We start from the raw sequence: 21,416 nt of genomic DNA on the forward strand, positions 1-21,416 counted from the left end.
GTGTTATCAGCTCTGTTTATGGCTACCCACTAAATGTCCTCGAGTCCGTGTTGGTCCTGAGCTCATGAGCGTGAGCACTCGGATCGTGTCAACAGTTGGGGCGGTTGCGTTACACCAGATCAGTTTAAGGCTGATCATCCTTTGCTCAGTCCTTCTCCATCAGTTTAACACTTTGTGATGTAACGCTAGAAAAGTATGACTGTGAAGGAGTCATGCTACAGAAGATTCGTCTTTTGTCCTCTAGGTCCCGTTTGACCAGATCACTCCTCCTGGATAGTTCCCGTTCCACACCTCCCTCTGTGTTACCGTAATCATGTGTTCGTTCGTACTATGTTCGCAATCGCTCACTCAAAAATACAAACCTTACATCTTCTTCGCTACTGTGCTGTTTTTAAGGTTCCACTCCAGAGGTCACATGGTGGTTGAGGTCCGGTCCCTCAACCCCACAGCTCCACTGAACCGTTACTTGGGTCTGGTCAGTCCTCCGCTGCCCTCCTTGGTGCTCCCGCTCCGGCCCCAGCACCCGGCTGCTATGCTCATGCTCCTCTGTGTTGCTGTCGCGACCCCTCGATCCCGCTCCATGTCACACTGGCTGAGTGTGCGCTCAGTCCGCCCCGGGAGGTTGGGAGAGACGGTGCCCGTCCCGCCAGCTTGCTGAGAGGTCATGGTGCGAAAAATGTGATTGCGTTTGCGAAGGAAGTCTCCTCCTGCAGTACCCAGTGCAAAACTACCCTTGCGGAGGACCATGCGTGTGCTGGGAGACTTGGACGGATGAGACCTTTGGCTGTACTCCAGATGGGACAGGTGGTTGGCATAACCATCCGGTATGAACTGAAAAACAGAAAATTCTTCACTTTAATATCAAACAAGCAATGAGAAAAATGGGCAGCGACCCCAAACAGCCTTTGAACTGCTGTTATTCATTTGGGTTTGTGTATTTTTTAACTTATGAAAGTAGCTCCTATTTGGTCCACAAAGAGAAACAGAGACATGTAAGAAACTATTCTAATGTATTTAAATTAGTCGTTCATTCATTTTCTGCCTTTTATTCTGGACACTGTGGCAGTAGACCAAGCAGCAGCACATCCCATATTTCCCTACACTCAACCATGTCCTCTAACTGTTTCTGAGAGATCTCAAGGCGTTCCCAAGGCAGCTGGGAAATATAATCCCTCCAGTGTGTCCTGGGTCTTTTACGGTGTCTCCTCCCAGTGTAACGTGCCTTGAAGACCTTCCAAGGGAAATGACCAGCGCACATCCTCACCAAATGCTCGATCCACCTCTGCTGGCTCCTTTCAAAGTGAAGAAGCAGCAGCTCTACTCAGTCCCTTTTGGGTATTCGAGTGTCTCACCCTGTTCCCGAGTGTACGCCCAGATACCTAATGGACGATCTTCTATTTGTATCTTCAACCTTCATGGTCATAGGTGAGGACAGGACTGACTGATAAAATCAGTCTCTCCTTCTGGAGGTTGAGGGTTGGTACTGCTGGGGAAGTAACCTGCATTAGACTGGCGTTCCGACCAGGAGCAATTGTAGAGTTTCATCCACTTGATGCTACAGAATCCGGAGATAAGCAGTGGCACCAACAGATCTCAGGGCAGGGGTGGATTAGCCATTGAGCATACTGGGATTTTTCCTGGTGAGCTGATCAATAATGGGGCCGACTGCTTCCCTGTTGTGTTTTTTTGTTTTGTTTTGTTTTTGCCGCGTCTTGCTAAAATAACTCTCCCGGCCCAAGCAGAGAGACATGCACCAGTCCACAGAGCTCAGCTGCAGCCTGCAGAAACAGAATAGGCCCAGTGGCTTGTCTGTCAAAAGAATGACCCAATTGTGACCCTATGATAGGCTACAGAGACCCAGGATCCCCCCTACATCCCATCACCTTTAATGATGAGTAATGACAGACAGCACAGAAACTGAAAGGTTTTCTCACACACCTCGTCTGTGTCTGTCCGGAACAGTGTGGTATGTTGATGTTTTACTTTGGTCGCGAATTACATAGTTTATACAAACTAAGACGTTAATACACACTGTTTTGTGAATGTGTGTTTTATTTTTGTTTAGTGCATCAGTGTGAAGTTCTGCTTGGCAAAGAAGTTTCAATTCACAAGTAATGTTGATGTTACAAGAGAAGCCAAGTGAGCAGGTCTGGAACCCTGGTGAGCGAAGCGACGTACGTACGCTCCGACTGTGGCTTATGAACACATTACTGATGGTGTAAAATGCTACTACTTAGTATTTGTAGCACTTGGTTTTATTCTCTGGTGTCGTTGACGATTTGTGTGTCAACTTGAGGATTATTTCAATATTTCTCTTGGTTTGTGTGACTGTATTAAATATTTTAGAGTTGACTGAATCAGTTAATATGCTCTGTGCGTATGTGGATACAGAAGCACTGCACTGTAAAACTCAAGAATTTGTTTATACTGGTGATATGTTACATTTGTGTTTATACCTTTGTTTTTATTACATCAGCCACTTGAATATGCAGAATTAAGAGTAACTCGACTTGTACTGTGAACATTAGGTCCCTGGACCTATACTTCAAGTTTTAAGAAGAATTGACTCTTAGTTCACAACATTTGAATTCTTTGTCATTTCAACATATATGTTACTAAGCATTCAGATCCTCTCAGTAAAGCTGTTCTGGATACTTTTAATATGTGCTTTATTCTGGTGGGGGAGACTGCAAAACCTGTGGGAAAGTAAAGTAAGAACATGCAGGCAGGTACAAGCATCAACCTTCTTGCTTATCAATCAATCAATTTTTTTTTTTATATAGCGCCAAATCACAACAAACAGTTGCCCCAAGGCGCTTTATATTGTAAGGCAAGGCCATACAATAATTATGTAAAACCCCAACGGTCAAAACGACCCCCCTGTGAGCAAGCACTTGGCTACAGTGGGAAGGAAAAACTTTCCTTTTAACAGGAAGAAACCTCCAGCAGAACCAGGCTCAGGGAGGGGCAGTCTTCTGCTGGGACTGTTGGGGCTGAGGGAGAGAACCAGGAAAAAAGACATGCTGTGGAGGGGAGCAGAGATCGATCACTAATGATTAAATGCAGAGTGGTGCATACAGAGCAAAAAGAGAAAGAACAGTGCATCATGGGAACCCCCCAGCAGTCTACGTCTATAGCAGCATAAACTAAGGGATGGTTCAGGGTCACCTGATCCAGCCCTAACTATAAGCTTTAGCAAAAAGGAAAGTTTTAAGCCTAATCTTAAAAGTAGAGAGGGTGTCTGTCTCCCTGATCTGAATTGGGAGCTGGTTCCACAGGAGAGGAGCCTGAAAGCTGAAGGCTCTGCCTCCCATTCTACTCTTACAAACCCTAGGAACTACAAGTAAGCCTGCAGTCTGAGAGCGAAACGCTCTATTGGGGTGATATGGTACTATGAGGTCCCTAAGATAAGATGGGACCTGATTATTCAAAACCTTATAAGTAAGAAGAAGAATTTTAAATTCTATTCTAGAATTAACAGGAAGCCAATGAAGAGAGGCCAATATGGGTGAGATATGCTCTCTCCTTCTAGTCCCCGTCAGTACCCAAGCTGCAGCATTTTGAATTAACTGAAGGCTTTTTAGGGAACTTTTAGGACAACCTGATAATAATGAATTACAATAGTCCAGCCTAGAGGAAATAAATGCATGAATTAGTTTTTCAGCATCACTCTGAGACAAGACCTTTCTGATTTTAGAGATATTGCGTAAATGCAAAAAAGCAGTCCTACATATTTGTTTAATATGCGCTTTGAATGACATATCCTGATCAAAAATGACTCCAAGATTTCTCACAGTATTACTAGAGGTCAGGGTAATGCCATCCAGAGTAAGGATCTGGTTAGACACCATGTTTCTAAGATTTGTGGGCCAAGTACAATAACTTCAGTTTATCTGAGTTTAAAAGCAGGAAATTAGAGGTCATCCATGTCTTTATGTCTGTAAGACAATCCTGCAGTTTAGCTAATTGGTGTGTGTCCTCTGGCTTCATGGATAGATAAAGCTGGGTATCATCTGTGTAACAATGAAACTTTAAGCAATACCGTCTAATAATACTGCCTAAGGGAAGCATGTATAAAGTGAATAAAATTGGTCCTAGCACAGAACCCTGTGGAACTCCATAATTAACTTTAGTCTGTGAAGAAGATTCCCCATTTACATGAACAAACTGTAATCTATTAGACAAATATGATTCAAACCACCGCAGCGCAGTGCCTTTAATACCTATGGCATGCTCTAATCTCTGTAATAAAATTTTATGATCAACAGTATCAAAAGCAGCACTGAGGTCCAACAAAACAAGCACAGAGATGAGTCCACTGTCCGAGGCCATAAGAAGATAATTTGTAACCTTCACTAATGCTGTTTCTGTACTATGATGAATTCTAAAACCTGACTGAAACTCTTCAAATAGACCATTCCTCTGCAGATGATCAGTTAGCTGTTTTACAACTACCCTTTCAAGAATTTTTGAGAGAAAAGGAAGGTTGGAGATTGGCCTATAATTAGCTAAGATAGCTGGGTCAAGTGATGGCTTTTTAAGTATGGTTTAATTACTGCCACCTTAAAAGCCTGTGGTACATAGCCAACTAACAAAGATAGATTGATCATATTTAAGATCAAAGCATTAAATAATGGTAGGGCTTCCTTGAGCAGCCTGGCAGGAATGGGGTCTAATAAACATGTTGATGGTTTGGATGAAGTAACTAATGAAAATAACTCAGACAGAACAATCGGAGAGAAAGAGTCTAACCAAACTAAGTGAAGATCTTCTAAATTAGTGAGACGCCATTTCCTCTCCAACTTACGGGTTATCTGCTTTAAGCTACGAGTTTGTGAGTTATACCACGGAGTCAGACACTTCTGATTTAAAGCTCTCTTTTTCAGAGGAGCTACAGCATCCAAAGTTGTCTTCAATGAGGATGTAAAACTATTGACGAGATACTCTATCTCCCTTACAGAGTTTAGGTAGCTACTCTGCACTGTGTTGGTATATGGCATTAGAGAACATAAAGAAGGAATCATATCCTTAAACCTAGTTACAGCGCTTTCTGAAAGACTTCTAGTGTAATGAAACTTATTCCCCACTGCTGGGTAGTCCATCAGAGTAATGTAAATGTTATTAAGAAATGATCAGACAGAAGGGAGTTTTCAGGGAATACTGTTAAGTCTTCTATTTCCATACCATAAGTCAGAACAAGATCTAAGATATGATTAAAGTGGTGGGTGGACTCATTTACTTTTTGAGCAAGCCAATAGAGTCAAATAATAGATTAAATGCAGTGTTGAGGCTGTCATTCTCAGCATCTGTGTGGATGTTAAAATCACCCACTATAATTATCTTATCTGAGCTAAGCACTAAGTCAGACAAAAGGTCTGAAAATTCACAGAGAAACTCACAGTAACGACCAGGTGGACGATAGATAATAACAAATAAAACTGGTTTTTGGGACTTCCATTTGGATGGACAAGACTAAGAGACAAACTTTCAAATGAATTAAAGCTCTGTCTGGGTTTTTGATTAATTAATAAGCTGGAATGGAAGATTGCTGCTAATCCTCCGCCTCGGCCCGTGCTACGAGCATTCTGACAGTTAGTGTGACTCAGGGGTGTTGACTCATTTAAACTAACATATTCATCCTGCTGTAACCAGGTTTCTGTTAGGCAGAATAAATCAATATGTTGATCAATTATTATATCATTTACCAACAGGGACTTAGAAGAGAGAGACCTAATGTTTAATAGACCACATTTAACTGTTTTAGTCTGTGGTGCAGTTGAAGGTGCTATATTATTTTTTCTTTTGAATTTTATGCTTAAATAGATTTTTGCTGGTTATTGGTGGTCTGGGAGCAGGCACCGTCTCTACGGGGATGGGGTAATGAGGGGATGGCAGGGGGAGAGAAGCTGCAGAGAGGTGTGTAAGACTACAACTCTGCCTCCTGGTCCCAACCCTGGACAGTCACAGTTTGGAGGATCCAAGAAAATTGGCCAGATTTCTAGAAATGAGAGCTGCTGCCATCCAAAGTGGGATGGATGCCGTCTCTCCTAACAAGACCAGGTTTTCCCCAGAAGCTTTGCCAATTATCTATGAAGCCCACCTCATTTTTTGGACACCACTCAGACAGCCAGCAATTCAAGGAGAACATGCGGCTAAACATGTCACTCCCGGTCCGATTGGGGAGGGGCCCAGAGAAAACTACAGAGTCCGACATTGTTTTTGCAAAGTTACACACCGATTTAATGTTAATTTTAGTGACCTCCGATTGGCGTAACCGAGTGTCATTACTGCCGACGTGAATTACAATCTTACCAAATTTACGCTTAGCCTTAGCCAGCAATTTCAAATTTCCTTCAATGTTGCCTGCTCTGGCCCCCGGAAGACAATTGACTATGGTTGCTGGTGTCGCTAACTTCACATTTCTCAAAACAGAGTCGCCAATAACCAGAGTTTGATCCTCGGCGGGTGTGTCGTCGAGTGGGGAAAAACGGTTAGAGATGTGAACGGGTTGGCGGTGTACACGGGGCTTCTGTTTAGAACTACGCTTCCTCCTCACAGTCACCCAGTCAGCCTGCTTTCCCGGCTGCTCGGGATCTGCCAGGGGGGAACTAACGGCGGCTAAGCTACCTTGGTCCGCACCGACTACAGGGGCCTGGCTAGCTGTAGAAATTTCCACGGTGCGGAGCCGAGTCTCCAATTCGCCCAGCCTGGCCTCCAAAGCTACGAATAAGCTACACTTATTACAAGTACCGTTACTGCTAAAGGAGGCCGAGGAATAACTAAACATTTCACACCCAGAGCAGAAAAGTGCGGGAGAGACAGGAGAAGCCGCCATGCTAAATCGGCTAAGAGCTAGTAGCTACGCTAACCTAGCGGATTCCTAAAAACACGCAAAGTGAATAATGTGTAAATAATTTAGAGGTAATTCAACAGAAGGAGTGCTTTAGTTAAGGCACCAGACAGGCCATGATGCAGTGAGTGAGGTCAAATCCCAGAACCAGCAGTAATCCACTCGCTGTCGGTTGTGATGTTGTACCTGACACTGGTGCTGCATTTTCTTCGTGGGCCTTCCTACGATGTAGATATGGGATGGAGGCAGGCCAACAGATGTATAGACAGAGATGTCCTTGGAGGAGCCGTACCCAGCAACAATCCTCATCTGGGCCTGTTGAACCAAGGCGGAGTCAGTATATTCAAATTTAAAGGCTTTTGGTTCTATACTGTGAGGTTTCAGCAATTTTGAAAGTTCACTGCAAACTTCAATGAATTTATGTATCTTAACGAAGACAATGTGTGCAAATCGCACAACGTAACACAAATCATGGGAAAAATCATCACGTCACTCAGACAACCAAGACAACAGAAGAACAAGTTTGTATTTGCTGACATGTCACACAAAATCTGCACCAACACAGACAATAAATGAGAGCAGATTAGACAGACTGTGTCTGTGGTGAGGGAGCCCACATTCATCAGCTACTTCAAAACACGTTCTGTGGCTTTTCCTTTTTTTTTTTGAAAGGGCTGGGATGAAGTGCTTCTACTCCAATTGGGGGGTAGTAAGGGGTAGTAAGTGGCGGTGCAGCAACAGCAGACCTGCACTGCAGCTTCACTACTCTGTAGCGGGTTCTGGGGTTCATGCACCTCCAGAAATGTTTTGATTTTTAGATGTACAATGGTGCACTCTAAGTCTATTTTCAAACAAGAAAAAGACATTCACTGATTGGCTTTTTAGGTGTTTATTTCACAATATAATTCTTTAACTCTGCACTCTTTAATACAATAGGTCTGATTATTTCATGCAGATTAACTCACTTGCAAGGTACAAAATTCTCCTAAAATTTCCTGTATATTTGTTTTGTCAACTGTATCTGTATCATGGCCCAAGCAGAGGACCACCACTCTGAGTCTGGTCTGCTTGAGGTTTCTTCCTCAAATCATTAGATGGAGTTTTTCTTACCACTGTCACCTGTGTTGTTGCTCTGGGGGTTGGTAAGGTTAGACTTTACTTGTGTGAAGCACCTTGAGGCAACTTTGTTGTGATTTGTTGATATATAAATGAAAATAAATTGAATGCAATATTTCATTTTGTTCCTGTACTCTGCAATTCTGTCAGAACAGCAGCTAAAGAGCAAATTTTTGTGTGTGTGGTCACAGCAAATGCCAAAGATATTTCCAAGGGGCGGGGGGGTTGAGAGACGTTTGAATTTCTGAGCCCACAGACAGCTGGATACCTGCACTTTACAGGAAAAAAAAGAATGTCTTCAATCTTACAAATTAAAATACTGTATTGTTATGATTACAAAGAGTCTAATGCTGGAATTTTTTCTATACTTTGTCGACATACAAATGTGCCCCCCCACAAAAAAAAAAATCAAAATTTTCTAATACTGCCCTGGAAAACCCGCATTCACACTTATTTCTGGAGGTGCAGGAATGATGTGTTTTTAAACATATTTATGGATAATTTGTATGTGAAACAATTAATCACAACCTAAAATTAACACCTGAGCTTCATGAACAGCTTTAATCTGTTTAGAAAGGACAACAATAATCTGACATTAGTGCACTTTATTTCCTCAATACTGACTGAGTGAAATTTGAAAACTATCCAGTCTAATGATTGAATGTTCCAGAACTATAGATTTTGCAAATTATACTTGATAATTACATTATGTTATTTTAAAGTGGCAGTTTGCTGTAAAATAATTCTACTATTAACTGGTTTTTCTCTGCATGCACGTTATAGCAGCCCTGCAGCACAGGACAACAAAACACAGCACGCACTCATGGATCTGAATGATGTCTGTGCACATTCTGTTCTCAACTCCTGATATGTGTACTGAGTGAATATTCCTGTGCTTGACCTGACATAGGTCAGACCCCAAGACGCAGGTTAGACCCCAAGACGCAGGTCAGACCCCAAGACGCAGGTCAGGCCCCAAGATGCAGGTCAGACCCCAAGACGCAGGTCAGACCCCAACACATAGGTCAGACCCTAGACATAGGCCACAGAATTTCAAACACTGTCTGATATTTCTCCCAGGCTGTCTTTGGTTGAACGCGAGTGATGCCTGTCCTTGAACCCATCACACAGTGCAACATGAGACTGCTGTTTCAGAGCCGTGACCAAACACAATGCCACATTTATTTCACTTTGCTAAATTTTCATGTGAGGAAAATCACAGTGTATATTGAGCGTTAAACTTTACCTCACTGACGAGAGTTCTGAGGAAGTTGGCCTTGTGTCTGAGTGGGTCGTGAACCAAACCATCACAGAAGGACACAATGCCGTGGGGGAAGTTATGCTGTGAGAGCCAGGCCACCACACGCTGTTTCTGCATATCGGGACGACCCGTCACGTAGACTATCAGATAGCCTAAGTCCTGCCAGTACCTGTAAAAACACACCAGGCATGTCGACTAAAACGAACTGTGGATATGTCAATAAATCAAAAAGAAACCACCGTGTCATGTGTTTTCAACGTTTGGACAACAAATAAAAACCACGAGTTGACGACTCATCAACAATAAATTAAGAGCAGTGACTTTAACCCCTTGAACTATGTGGAAACACTGTCTGTGGTTCTCTTAGATGTAATGGTCCCCCACTGTCCCAACTCTACTTTGGTGCTTCACAAGTATACGAGGTCTGTTAGAAAAGTATCCGACCTTTTTATTTTATGCAAAAAATATATGGATTTGATTCATATGTTTTTACGTCAGCCAAGCTTGAACCTTCGTGCACATGCGTGAGTTTTTTCACGCCTGTCGGTTGCGTCATTTGCCTGTGGGCAGGCTTTGAGTGAGCACTGCTCTACCCCTCTCGTTGTTTTTTCATTGCAAGGAAATGGTGGAATGATTTGGGCTTTTTTTCCATCAGAATTTTTTCAGAAACTGTTAGAGACAGGCGGCTGGAAACCATTCGGAAAATTCAGATGGCTTTCGGTGAAACTTTTATGGGCTTCACAGAGATTAAGGAGTGTTACTACAGCTTTAAGGATGGCCCACAATGGCGCACGGCGCGCCGCGCTCCGAGCCGCAATCGACAGGCAGAAACCACCACATCATTTCTAAACGGATGGCTGTGTGGAGCCGGGACCGTCGTGTGTAATTTCTCTGGTTATCACAAGAGCTGGACATCAGCCATTTTCCGGCAGATTTCACTTTTAACGAGATTTTGTCATGTAAAGCCGCGCGGAGGCTTTGCGCATCACGACGGATTCGCTGATGGAGGGAGACAAAGAACACCTCCGTTTTGGAGTGTTAGAGGACAAGTTGGGACATGCCCAGCTCTCCACAATTTCTCTTATACTCACTCGACTGGTAAGCCACTGAAAGCCGAGATAGGCATGTCCCAACTTGTCCTCTGACACTCCAAAATGGAGGCGTTCTTTGTCTCGCTCCATCAGCGGCTCCATCATGACGCGCAAAGCCTCCGTGCGGCTTTCCATGACAAAATCTCTTGTTAAAAGTGAAATCTGCTGGAAAATGGCTGATGTCCAGCTCTTGTGATAACCAGAGAAATTGCACACGACGGTCCCGGATCGACACAGCGATCTGTTTAGAAATGATCTGGTGGTTTCTGCCTGTTGATCGCGGCTCGGAGCACGGCGCACCGTGCGCCATTGTGGGCCGTCCTTAAAGCTGTAGTAACACTCTTTAATCTCTGTGAAGCCCGTAAAATTTTCACCGAAAGCCATCTGAATTTTCTGAATGGTTTCCAGCTGCCTGTCTCTAACAGTTTCTGAAAAAACTCTGATGGAAAAAAAGGCCAAATCATTCCGCCATTTCCTCGCAATGAAAAAATGACGAGAGGGGTGGAGCAGTGCTCACTCAAAGCCTGCCCACAGGCGAATGACGCAACCGACAGGCGTGAAAAAACTCACGCATGCGCACGAAGGTTCAAGCTTGGCTGACGTAAAAACATATGAATCAAATCCATATATTTTTTGCATAAAATAAAAAGGTCGGATAGTTTTCTCACAGACCTCGTATTTCAGTTTTCTAGCAAATCATCTGATGTAAATAATTAGAAACAAATCAAAGAACTGTAACGGTAAAGAACCCATTAGAATTTGCAGCGTCAGCATAAACATACACACACACACACACACACACACACACACACACACACACACACACACACAGGAACAAACACACAAGACCGTTCCCGATCACGTGCACAGTATGGACGGTGAATACTGGGCGAGATCCTTACCGAACCACATCCACTGCTCCAGCTCGAACCTTTGGGTCACTGCCCATAATAGACACACTGGCAGCAAACGAGCCGTCGATACTGAACACGACAAACTCGGTTCCTCGTGGCACAACAGTCAGATAACTGTCTGCAAACGTGTGGTCGCCCCTGTGAGGGACACCAGAGGGAAGAGGATGTTGGACAAGTGCAGCAGAAAGACATGAGGTGAGTCCAGGACACAGCATACCTGACAACCATCTTGACCGGGTAGACCCCGATACCCAGCCTTTTGTTTTCTGGGATCACGTAAGACACGCGGCCGCTGCTGTTGCTGAGCTGCGTGTCAAAGTACACCCACTCTCCAGAGGGGGGCTGCGTCATAATGTGGATGTCAACCTGGAGAACAGAGCAAAAACAGCCTCCTAATACTTTGTTAAATCTATCAGATCTGAAAATAAATAATACAGGTTATACCACAATTACTTAACAAAATTATTATTATTATGCAAAAACACCTTCTCTCCAGTAAGCGTGACCATGTCCAGAGGGCCATACATGAACCGCCCTGTCACCGTCTGGCCTTCATCCTCCGTGCAGACAGCATCGTTCACGCGGTGGTTGGCGGTGACATTCTGATGGACAACAGGAGACCAAACAGAAAATAAGAAGACCAACCATGACATGATAAAGTACGTCATCAGCAGAGTCGTCAAGGGAGCCATCAGGAGAGGGACAGCTGCCCTGTCATTAGGAGGGTGCTAATTAGAGCACAATAGGTGCTGATGAGAGCTACTGTTTAGTCACTAGCCTATAGCAGTCTGCCGCTCAGTAGGAGGGGTCTGGTTAGGTTTAAAACTCCAGCTTTTGTGACTTCTTGATTATTCTCTCTACAAGAGTCAAGACAGAAGTCAGACCACCAGAGCAAGAATTTTAGCTGAGGAAGCTTCTGCGATTTGAAGCGAAACGTCCTCGCGTCAAGCAACCCAGTCCAGTCGAAGATTCAAGCTTCTCTACTATATAATCTTTAAAAAGTACGTTTCTCTTCCTGCATGTTCTGACATTCTGTGTTGTTTGATTTGTTCATTTGGTCGGAGCAGAAGGTCGCCCCGCTGAGTCTGGTTGTCATGTCTCTGTTTGTGCTCATGTCTCCAGCGGCGCCCACGCCTCCAGATTTTTAAGTGGACAATCATTTCATCTGTGTTAGGTCTCATGTTTCTGTTGCTTTCTTGCTTTCCACATATTTTGTGTCTTCCTTGCATGTGGTATTGTTCCTTGCGTCATTGTCCTCCTCGTGATCACTTTTGTTGGCTCATCCGTCCCTTGTTGGCCCCACATTCATTGTTGTTCGATTGGTCCATTTGTTTTTTGTCTCCCCAGTCTCCTTTCTCTTGTGTCTCTGTATGTCTACGGCCCCCAGTTGTGCTGTCCTCTCTGCTTCCTCTCCTATTTATTATGTGGTTTCCTGGTTGTTTTGTCCGCTGTCGGTGTCCCGTGTAGCTGCCTGTTGGTGTATGTCCATTCGTTTCCCGGCAGTCAGTCCTGTGTCCCCCTCGCTGCTGAACCCTCTGACCGCTCATATCCCTGCTGTCGGCCACATTTCCGTCCGCTTGGTGTTCACCCTGTCCTCTGTCCTCTCTGTTGGCCTTATGGGCGTTCTCCTGATGGGTGTGGTTGCCCCCTGTTGGCCACTTGGCCGACCCCTGGCTGTTTTATTTGTCCTGTCCCCTTTCCTGCCTCGCTTGTTGTTTTGGTGTCCGTTTGTGGTCCTTTTGCAATGATTCCTTCCTGTATTTTAACAAGTCTTCTTGCGATCTTGTTATTTTGCAGAATTCTTCCACCAGCAACCGGTGATTACTTCCAGTGTTTTCTCATATCTCCCTATGGATTTGTTTATCTGGTTCTACCGTGGTTCACCACAACACCGACAAAACTCTGTCAAGGCTGAGTTACGGCTGCACCTAAGATGGAAACATGGACGTCCATCATGCCACAAGATCTGGTATAAATGTAACAGGAGAACTGATCTAGAGCCCCAACTTTAAAGAATACTAAGAATGGTGAGGACGGCCTTTCAGATGGCGGCTAGACAATGTAAGACCGCAGAATGGCTGCAACACGATTTGGAAAAATTGCACAACCGTTCACAACACTTGTGATTGACACCTTGGACCATCCTCACTTATCAAGAGTTTCTAAGACTCAACAAGGTCCCACCAAGACTCTCCCCAGCTCACAATACGTAAGTCCCTTCGGCTTCTCCCTTGTTTGCAGTCGGGGTCGCCACAGCAAATCCAAGGTGGATCTGCATGTTGAATTGGCACAGGTTTACGCCAGATGCCCTTCCTGACGCAGCTCCGCATTACAGGGAGAAATGTGGCAGGGGTGGGATTTGAACCTGGAACCTTCTGAACTGAAGACAAGCGCATTAACCACTTGGCCAGTTAGAAATTGTCTGTACAAATGAGGCTTCATATAAAATTCCATTCGGATGAATGTGTGGCTTATCAAAAAAAAATCCTATAAAACAGAAATAACAACCTTTGCAACCCAGAAATTAAATAAAAAAAGACAGCCCACCCTAATTTTAACATGAGTCCTCTTGCGGAGCCACTTCTCACGGGGTTTGGACGGCGTGAATTCCGACACCTCTTTACCATCCAGCTCCAAAATACTGGAGTTCTCATGTCTCATCACCTAACAGAAGAAATTCATTTTAAAGAAACTGCACAGAATCTTTAACATGTGGCTACATTTTATCAACCTGCAACAATGCAAAATCTCACAAACCATTTGTCAAAATTCTAGTAAAACTATTTACTTTCAACATCTGACAAAATCACTGAGGTACGTTGTCAATTTCAGTGAGACATTAATGACTTTTTTAAGATCATACATCTTTAATATCTTCAGAGTCTTAGAGTCTTAGAAAGATGTTGTTTTGTTCTGTAAGACACAAGATTTTTTTATTCACCACAGCTGCTGTAGTTTGTAAAAAAAATGTAGTACTTTCTAATACTAGTAAAGTATTAGCGGAGCAGATATGTGGATGAATCACGACTTTGACCATAAAAGCATGAAATTTGGCACAGTGTTCGAGCACACCCTAAAGATCATTTTTGGCTGCCACGCATTGTTGTTTTATTAGCAGCTCAACCTCTAGACCACCAAGGGTCTTGATCCCGGTGTCTAATCCTACATTTTTAAGGATGAGGAATGCAGTGGTACTATTTATATCCCCAAATGATGAGTGTCCACCACTGCAGAGTTTTCACATTAGCATGTTAACTCCAAGAACTTTCATCCGATTCTTTTCAAATTATCTGGAAACATTCATAGCCCCCTGAGGATGATGTGACACTAAGACCTTCCCTGTAGTGCCACCATTAGGTCAAACGTTTGAATTAGGATTAGTGTATCTTTTAAAGTGTTCATCTAAATCAATGCAATCTAATGGGTTTTTTGTTTGCTTGTTTATAATGACAGCAAAAAAAAGAGGTCACACACTTACAGTGAATGCTGAAATGCAATGTTAGCTCTGAAAACACAACTGCAGTGGCATAGTGACAACAAAAAAGAGGTCACAGTTATAGTTAAATGCAACATTAGTTCTGAAAACATGAGCCACCACAGTGGCAAAACAACGTGCACTTCAGCTCTGCCTTGAAACATTTGCACTTTCCACTGCATGAGGAGTTCACGACAGGCGCTGGTAGATTCTGGTGATACAAGAAGTTCAGCTATGGTCTTGTATCCTTCCCCATCTCTGCCACATGTTGAATAAGCTGGACATTTCAGTATCTCATCTCTATTCAATTTATTTTTAATTTATTTTCATTTATATAGCACCAAACACAACAGAGTTGCCTCAAAGCGCTTCACACAGGTAAGGTCTAACCTTACCAACCCCCAGAGCAATAGTGGTAAGGAAAAACTCCCTCTGAGGAAGAAACCTCAAGCAGACCAGACTCAAAGGGGTGACCCTCTGCTTGGGCCATGATACAGACATAAATTACAGAAACAATTCACAGAACAATTCACGGATGAATATACAAGAAATGCTATTGGCGCACAGGACAGGAGGATCGCCAACACAAATACAACTCCCATCTCTGGATGGAGCTGCAGCTTAAACAGAGAGAAAAAAATAACAGAATCAGGCATCAGAAAGACAAAAAAAAAAAAATACTGTATAATTTGTCAGCATTAAACAACAAGAAAAACACAGAAATACTAAGGTGATCGCCGGCCACTAGCCCTAAACTTCACTAAAAGACCCAAAATTTAGGTAAAGTTGAGGCCGCAGCCCACTCCAATTACTAATAAATGAATTAAAAGAGTAAAAAGCGTAAAACAAAACTGTACCAGTATGCTAGCCATATGAAAGGGAAAATAAGTGCGTCTTAAGTCTGGACTTGAAAGTCTCCACAGAATCTGTTTTATTGACGCAGGGAGATCATTCCACAGAACAGGGGCACGATAAGAGAAAGCTCTGTGACCTGCAGACTTCTTATTCACCTTAGGGACACAAAGTAGTCCTGCACCCTGAGAATGTAAAGCCCGGGCCGGTACGTAAGGTTTAATTAGGTCAGCTAGGTAGGGAGGTGCCAGTCCATGAACAATTTTATAGATTAGTAGCAGAACCTTAAAATCTGATCTCACTGGGACAGGAAGCCAGTGAAGAGACGCCAAAATGGGTGTAATGTGGTCAAACTTTCTGCTTCATGTCAAAAGTCTGGCTGCAGCATTTTGAACCAATTGGAGACCCCGAATGCTAGACTGCAGTAAACCAGAAAATAGAACATTTCAGTAGTCCAATCTAGAAGAGATAAATGCATGGATCAGGGTCTCAGCATCAGCCATAGACAGGATGGGACGAATCTTCACTATATTTCGCAGGTGGAAGAAAGCAGTCCTAGTAATATTTCTAATGTGGAGGCCAAAGGAAAAGGAAGGATCAAAAATTACCCCAAGGTTCCTTACTTTGTCAGTGTGATGTATGACACATGAGCCGAGGCTGAGTGTTAACTGGTCAAATTGATGCTGATGTCTCACTGGACCAAGAACCATCATTTCAGTCTTATCAGAGTTTAAAAGTAGGAAGTTTCTAGACATCCAACTTCTCACTGCTGCAAGCAATCTTCTAAGGATTTTATGTGAACGAGATTACCAGCAGTTATCGGCATGTATAACTGAGTATCATCTGCATAGCAGTGAAAGGTAATCCCAAAACGCCGCAATATGTGCCCAAGGGGTGCTATATAAAGGGAGAAAAGCAGGGGGCCTAAGACAGACCCCTGTGGAACCCCAAATTTCATGTCACTAAGGTTAGAGGTAGTGTTACTGTACAAAACACAGTGAGAACGACTGGTCAAGTATGACATCAGCCATGCAAGGGCACTCCCAGTAATTCCAAAATGATTTTCCAGCCTATCACGTAGAATATGATGATCCACTGTATCAAATGCAGCACCAAGATCTAACAGCAGCAGAACTGTAGTGGTGTCTGAATCCATTGTAAGCAGAAGATCATTCACCACTTTAGTGAGAGCCGTCTCTGTGGAATGATATTTTCTAAAAGCAGACTGCAGTGGCTCAAAGAGATTATTCTCAGTAAGATAGTCTACGAGCTGCCGTGACACCACTTTTTCCAGAATTTTAGAGAAAAATGATAGATTTGATATCAGCCTATAGTTTGTCAATACACTAGGGTCAAGATTAGGTTTCTTAAGTAATGGTTTAATCACTGCAGATTTGAAACATTTAGGAACAGATCCAGAAGTTAAAGAAAGATGAATAATTTCCAGTACAGTCGGCCCAAGAGTGGGCCACAGGTCCTTAAACAGTTTTGTTGGAATAGGATCAAATAAACAGGTTGTGCTTTTTGTTGACATTACGAGTTTTGTCAGCATGCCTAGAGAGATACTATCAAATTCTGTAAATCTAGGTAATACCTCAGTAGTGGTGCCCACCTCAATAGCAGGGTGTAGTGGCTGGGTTAAGGCATGCCGGGATATGTTTAACCTGATGTCTTCTATTTTCTTCTCAAAGTAATCCAGGAAATCTTGTGCTGTAAAAGGAGAGCGAACTACAGGTGGTTGTCCATGAATAAGTGTTGCCACCGTGTCGAACAAGAACTTTGAGTTATGCTTGTTTTTGTTGATCAAATCAGAGTAGTAAGTCCGCTATGTAGCCAATAATGCATGCTTATAGTCTAAGATAGCATCACACCAAGCAAGGTGAAATACTTCTAATTTTGAATGGCGCCATTTCCGTTCTAGACCTCGTGCTTTATGCTTGAGGTCACGCAGATAATCATTGAACCAAGGTGACTGTGTTTTGGGGGAGCGCAGTTTTAACACAGGTGGTGCAATCATGTCGAGTATAGTTTTGAGCACTGAGTTTAAACTATCCACAAGTCTGTCTACTGACTGGGTATTTGTCAAATGTGAAGCTAAGACATCAGGCACTCTAGCTTCGAGTTCAGTCTTAGTTGAGGAGTTGATGCATCGTCGTAATGATATATAAGGTTGTTGTTCCACTAAACACGGCAGCGAAACTGTAAACTTAATAAGTGAGTGATCAGACACCATTGATGTAAGAGGCATGATGTTAATATTTGTGACAGCAATACCACGTGCGAGAACCAGATCCAGGGTATTGCCACTAATGTGCGTCGAATCCTGAATGCATTGCCGAAATCCTAATGCATCCACAATTTCCATAAATGATTTGCAAAGGGGATCAGAAGGCTTATTTATATGAATGTTAGAGTCACCAATAATCAGAATGTTATCTACACTAGTTGACAAGTTAGAGATGAATGCACCAAATTCATCTAAGAATTCAGAATATGGGCCAGGAGGCCTATACAAGTAATACGACTGATTTTTATTCTTCTGAATTTGGCAATGTGTAATATCCTGAGAAGAGCAGAGAATCAGATGCTCAAACGAGTGATATTTGTAACCCCCAACAGCTAATAAGCTAAACCTAGATTTATAAATAAGAGCAACACCCCCGCCTTGCTTCGCATCACGAGGGATGTGACTAAATGTATATGCTGGTGGGCAGACCTCATTTAAGGGGAACACTGGGCCTCATCTATCTTCATGACACAGAACACATTTATTCCAGTCTATGGTCAGGCACTGTGTGTCTGACATTCCAGGCTCAGTAGAGTCCACTAACTTGAATAGCTTAGCCGTTGTCTTACAATTCATTGTGCTACTTAAAGATCAGTATGTACTAGCTCTAGCACCACCAATCCAGCATCAGCTGAAACCACCAGGAAGGTACATCAGCTGCCAGCACAGTCACATGGAAGAGTACCGATAAGGCCCCCTGACACTTGCACGCAAAGAAAATTTTGGAATGTTCAAAATCTCCATCACGCATTAATAACGCAAATTTCATATGAACATTGCACAAACAATTAAAAAACTCTGTGTGTGAGTGCGAGTGTTTGCTTCAGTGCACCACATCAGAGCGCAGCTCATATGAACGATTATAACAAGATGTTATAAATCTGTCATAAACATAATTTTACAGCTACTCATAAGAAGGAAATAACATGCAACTGTTTTACCAAGACATTACAATATAAATGTTACAAATACCTTTTAGACAGTTCCAATATGTTCTCCACCTCATGGAGCGGACAAGACTGAGAGAGAGAAAAGAGGTCCAGCTGCAACAGTCTTCTGTGATTCCGGAAGCAATTAGAGGCGTTTTCAACAGCCATCTCTGACAGAAAATGATTAATCTGCCACAAATAATTATTTTATATCAGCAATGTCCAGCGTACTAAAGCACGGCGTCCAGCTGGGAACACAGCGTGTGGGATCATCACAACAAAGTACGTGCAAGTGTCAGGGCACCTTTAGCTGCAACAGGCCAGTCAAGGTTAGCTCAAAACATACAAATGTACATACAGATTAGTCCCAAAAATTGAGCTCAGCATCAGACTCAAACCAACGGAATACTGATGTTGTGACCAATGAAATAACATGTTCAAATCAGTTAGAAATATGCTGCGTATGGACTCACAGCCTCTTCATACATGTTTGCTACTCAGCTAGATTGCTGATGTTAGCCAAATATGTTAGCAAGCTAGCTATCTTAATAATGAGGATTAATAAGCATAGTGCTCATATAAATGCATTTAATTAAACATTAAACATGTTCATTGTTGAATATTGAGAAAAACCTGCTCATATGTTTCTTGCAGCAGTCAAATCTGCACCAACAAGTTTTACTGCAGAGAAAAGTGGACGACAAAAAGCTGCTGCAGGTCAGACTCTTTTTAGAGCTCCCTCTACTGGATAATTCTTGTAAACAGCAACTAATGAAACATTGAAAAGGGGGGTACTGTGTTGTACTCTCATTAGTCAGAGTTCAAAAACATGTATAATATCACCAATATTATGTATTTTAATTGTTTTACAATGATTTAATACCGGGCAGCACGGTGGCTTAGTGGTTAGCACTGTTGCCTCACAGCGAGAAGGTCATGGGTTCAATTCCCGTGGCCTTTCTGTGTGGAGTTTGCATGTTCTCCCCGTGTTTGCGTGGGTTTCCACTGGGTGCTCTGGATTCCTCCCACATCCAAAGACATGCGGGTTAGGTGGATTGGAATCTTTAAAATTGTCCTTAGGTGTGCGTGTGGGTGTGTCTGTTTGTTTGTCTATTTGTGGCCCTGCGACGGACTGGCGTCCTGTCCTGGGTGTACCCCGCCTCATGACTGCTGGGATAGGCTCCAGCCCCCCACAACCCTTAATTGGACTAAGCGGCAGAAGATGGATGGATGGATGGATGGATGGATGATTTAATACCTGAATGCTAGCCATATGTTGTTATGTAAGTGCTAGCATGTTGTAAATAGTACTACTGCATTCCTCATCCTTGAATATGTAGGATTAGCCACCCAAATCAAGAGTCTTGATGGTCTAGAGCCTGAGCAACTGATAAAACATCAACCCGCGGCAGCCATCTTGGAAAATGGCCGCCTCTGCGATGCCCCTACAGCCAAAAATGATCTGTTTGTATGCTCGAACTGTGTGCTATATTTAATGTTTTTATCGTCAAAGTCATGATTCACCTCAAATATTGCACATATCTGCTGCACGACATAAATCTCAGTTAATTATGTCTTAACAGGTGAACTTTCACTTGTTCATTAGCAGATTTTTTTGTTTTTGTTTTTAATCTTGTTACAAGTTAAAAACACCTTGTTTTTATGTAAAAAAACAAAGCTAATGGACCAAGTGAAAACTCATGTTAAGAATTATTGAAATAAAGTCTTGAAATTAGCTGAATATCTGTTAGCATGAAAATGATAGATTCTAAATATGAAATCCACAGTATACGTGCTCGACTGTAGAGGAGTAGATCAGATTAAATACAACTATTAGAGTAACAAGACACAGGTGAACATGCAGCAGGTAAAATAAATACTGAACACGTCACTATTTTTCTCAGGAAATATATTATGTACATTTTTTCATTCATCCTTCCTTCAGTTACATGAAGTTTGTCAGTGTTGTTTGCTGATAAACAGTCCCACACCGTGATGGTCCACCTCCAAACTTCACTGTTGGTCTGGTGTTTTTTGGGCAGTGACATTTATGGTCTGTATTGTGGCATCCAAAGAGTTCAGTTTTGGTCTCATCTGTCCAGACTATGTTCTCACAGTATTTCACAGGTTTGTCTAAATGTTGTGCAGCAAACTTTAAACGAGCTTCAACATGCTTTTTCTTCAGCAGTGGTGTCCTGCGTGGTGAGCGTGCATACAGGCCATGGAGGCTGAGTGCATTACTTATTGTTTTCTTTGAAGCAATTGTTCCATTGCTCTGCTCTCCACAAGTGGTCCTTGGCTCCTGGAGAACTCTTTTGATGATTCTTTTCACTCCTCTGTCAGAAATCCTGCAAAGAGCACCTGGGCATGGCCGGTTTATGGTGAAATGATGCTCTTTCCACGTTCAAATTATGGCCCCAACAGTGCTCACTGCAACACTCAGAAGATTAGAAATCCTTCTGTAACCGTTGGCAACAGCATGTTTTGCAACAATATGGTTGCGAAAATCTGGAGAGAGAGCTGTTTCTTGTGTGACACCTTGGTAATGAGACACCTTTTTATAGGCCATCAGTTGGGAATGAACTATCTGATATTCATTTGCACAGACAAGGGGCAGGATTGCTTTCTAAATAGCTGGTGT

At 42.9% G+C, this 21,416-nt stretch overlaps 1 protein-coding gene across 2 annotated transcripts in view; it reads right to left on the reverse strand.

Moving 5' to 3' along the window:
- Positions 1-395: 395 nt before the first annotated feature.
- LOC117529556 (membrane-associated phosphatidylinositol transfer protein 2-like) overlaps positions 396-21,416 on the reverse strand; it is a 113,041-nt gene continuing 92,020 nt past the window's right edge. The window contains exons 20-26 of one of the 2 annotated variants that reach the window (XM_034192379.1): positions 13,780-13,896; positions 11,718-11,834; positions 11,450-11,598; positions 11,221-11,370; positions 9,213-9,396; positions 7,037-7,165; positions 396-831 (exon numbers count right to left, since the gene is read on the reverse strand). In XM_034192379.1, the coding sequence (XP_034048270.1) occupies positions 463-831; positions 7,037-7,165; positions 9,213-9,396; positions 11,221-11,370; positions 11,450-11,598; positions 11,718-11,834; positions 13,780-13,896 (1,215 nt within the window). In that variant the 3' untranslated portion in view covers positions 396-462. The remainder of the gene's footprint in view (positions 832-7,036; positions 7,166-9,212; positions 9,397-11,220; positions 11,371-11,449; positions 11,599-11,717; positions 11,835-13,779; positions 13,897-21,416) is intronic. The other variant, XM_034192378.1, reaches the window with a different exon arrangement.

Source organism: Thalassophryne amazonica, chromosome 17 (assembly GCF_902500255.1).
Source record: "Thalassophryne amazonica chromosome 17, fThaAma1.1, whole genome shotgun sequence".
In the NCBI taxonomy this organism is placed as follows: domain Eukaryota; kingdom Metazoa; phylum Chordata; class Actinopteri; order Batrachoidiformes; family Batrachoididae; genus Thalassophryne; species Thalassophryne amazonica.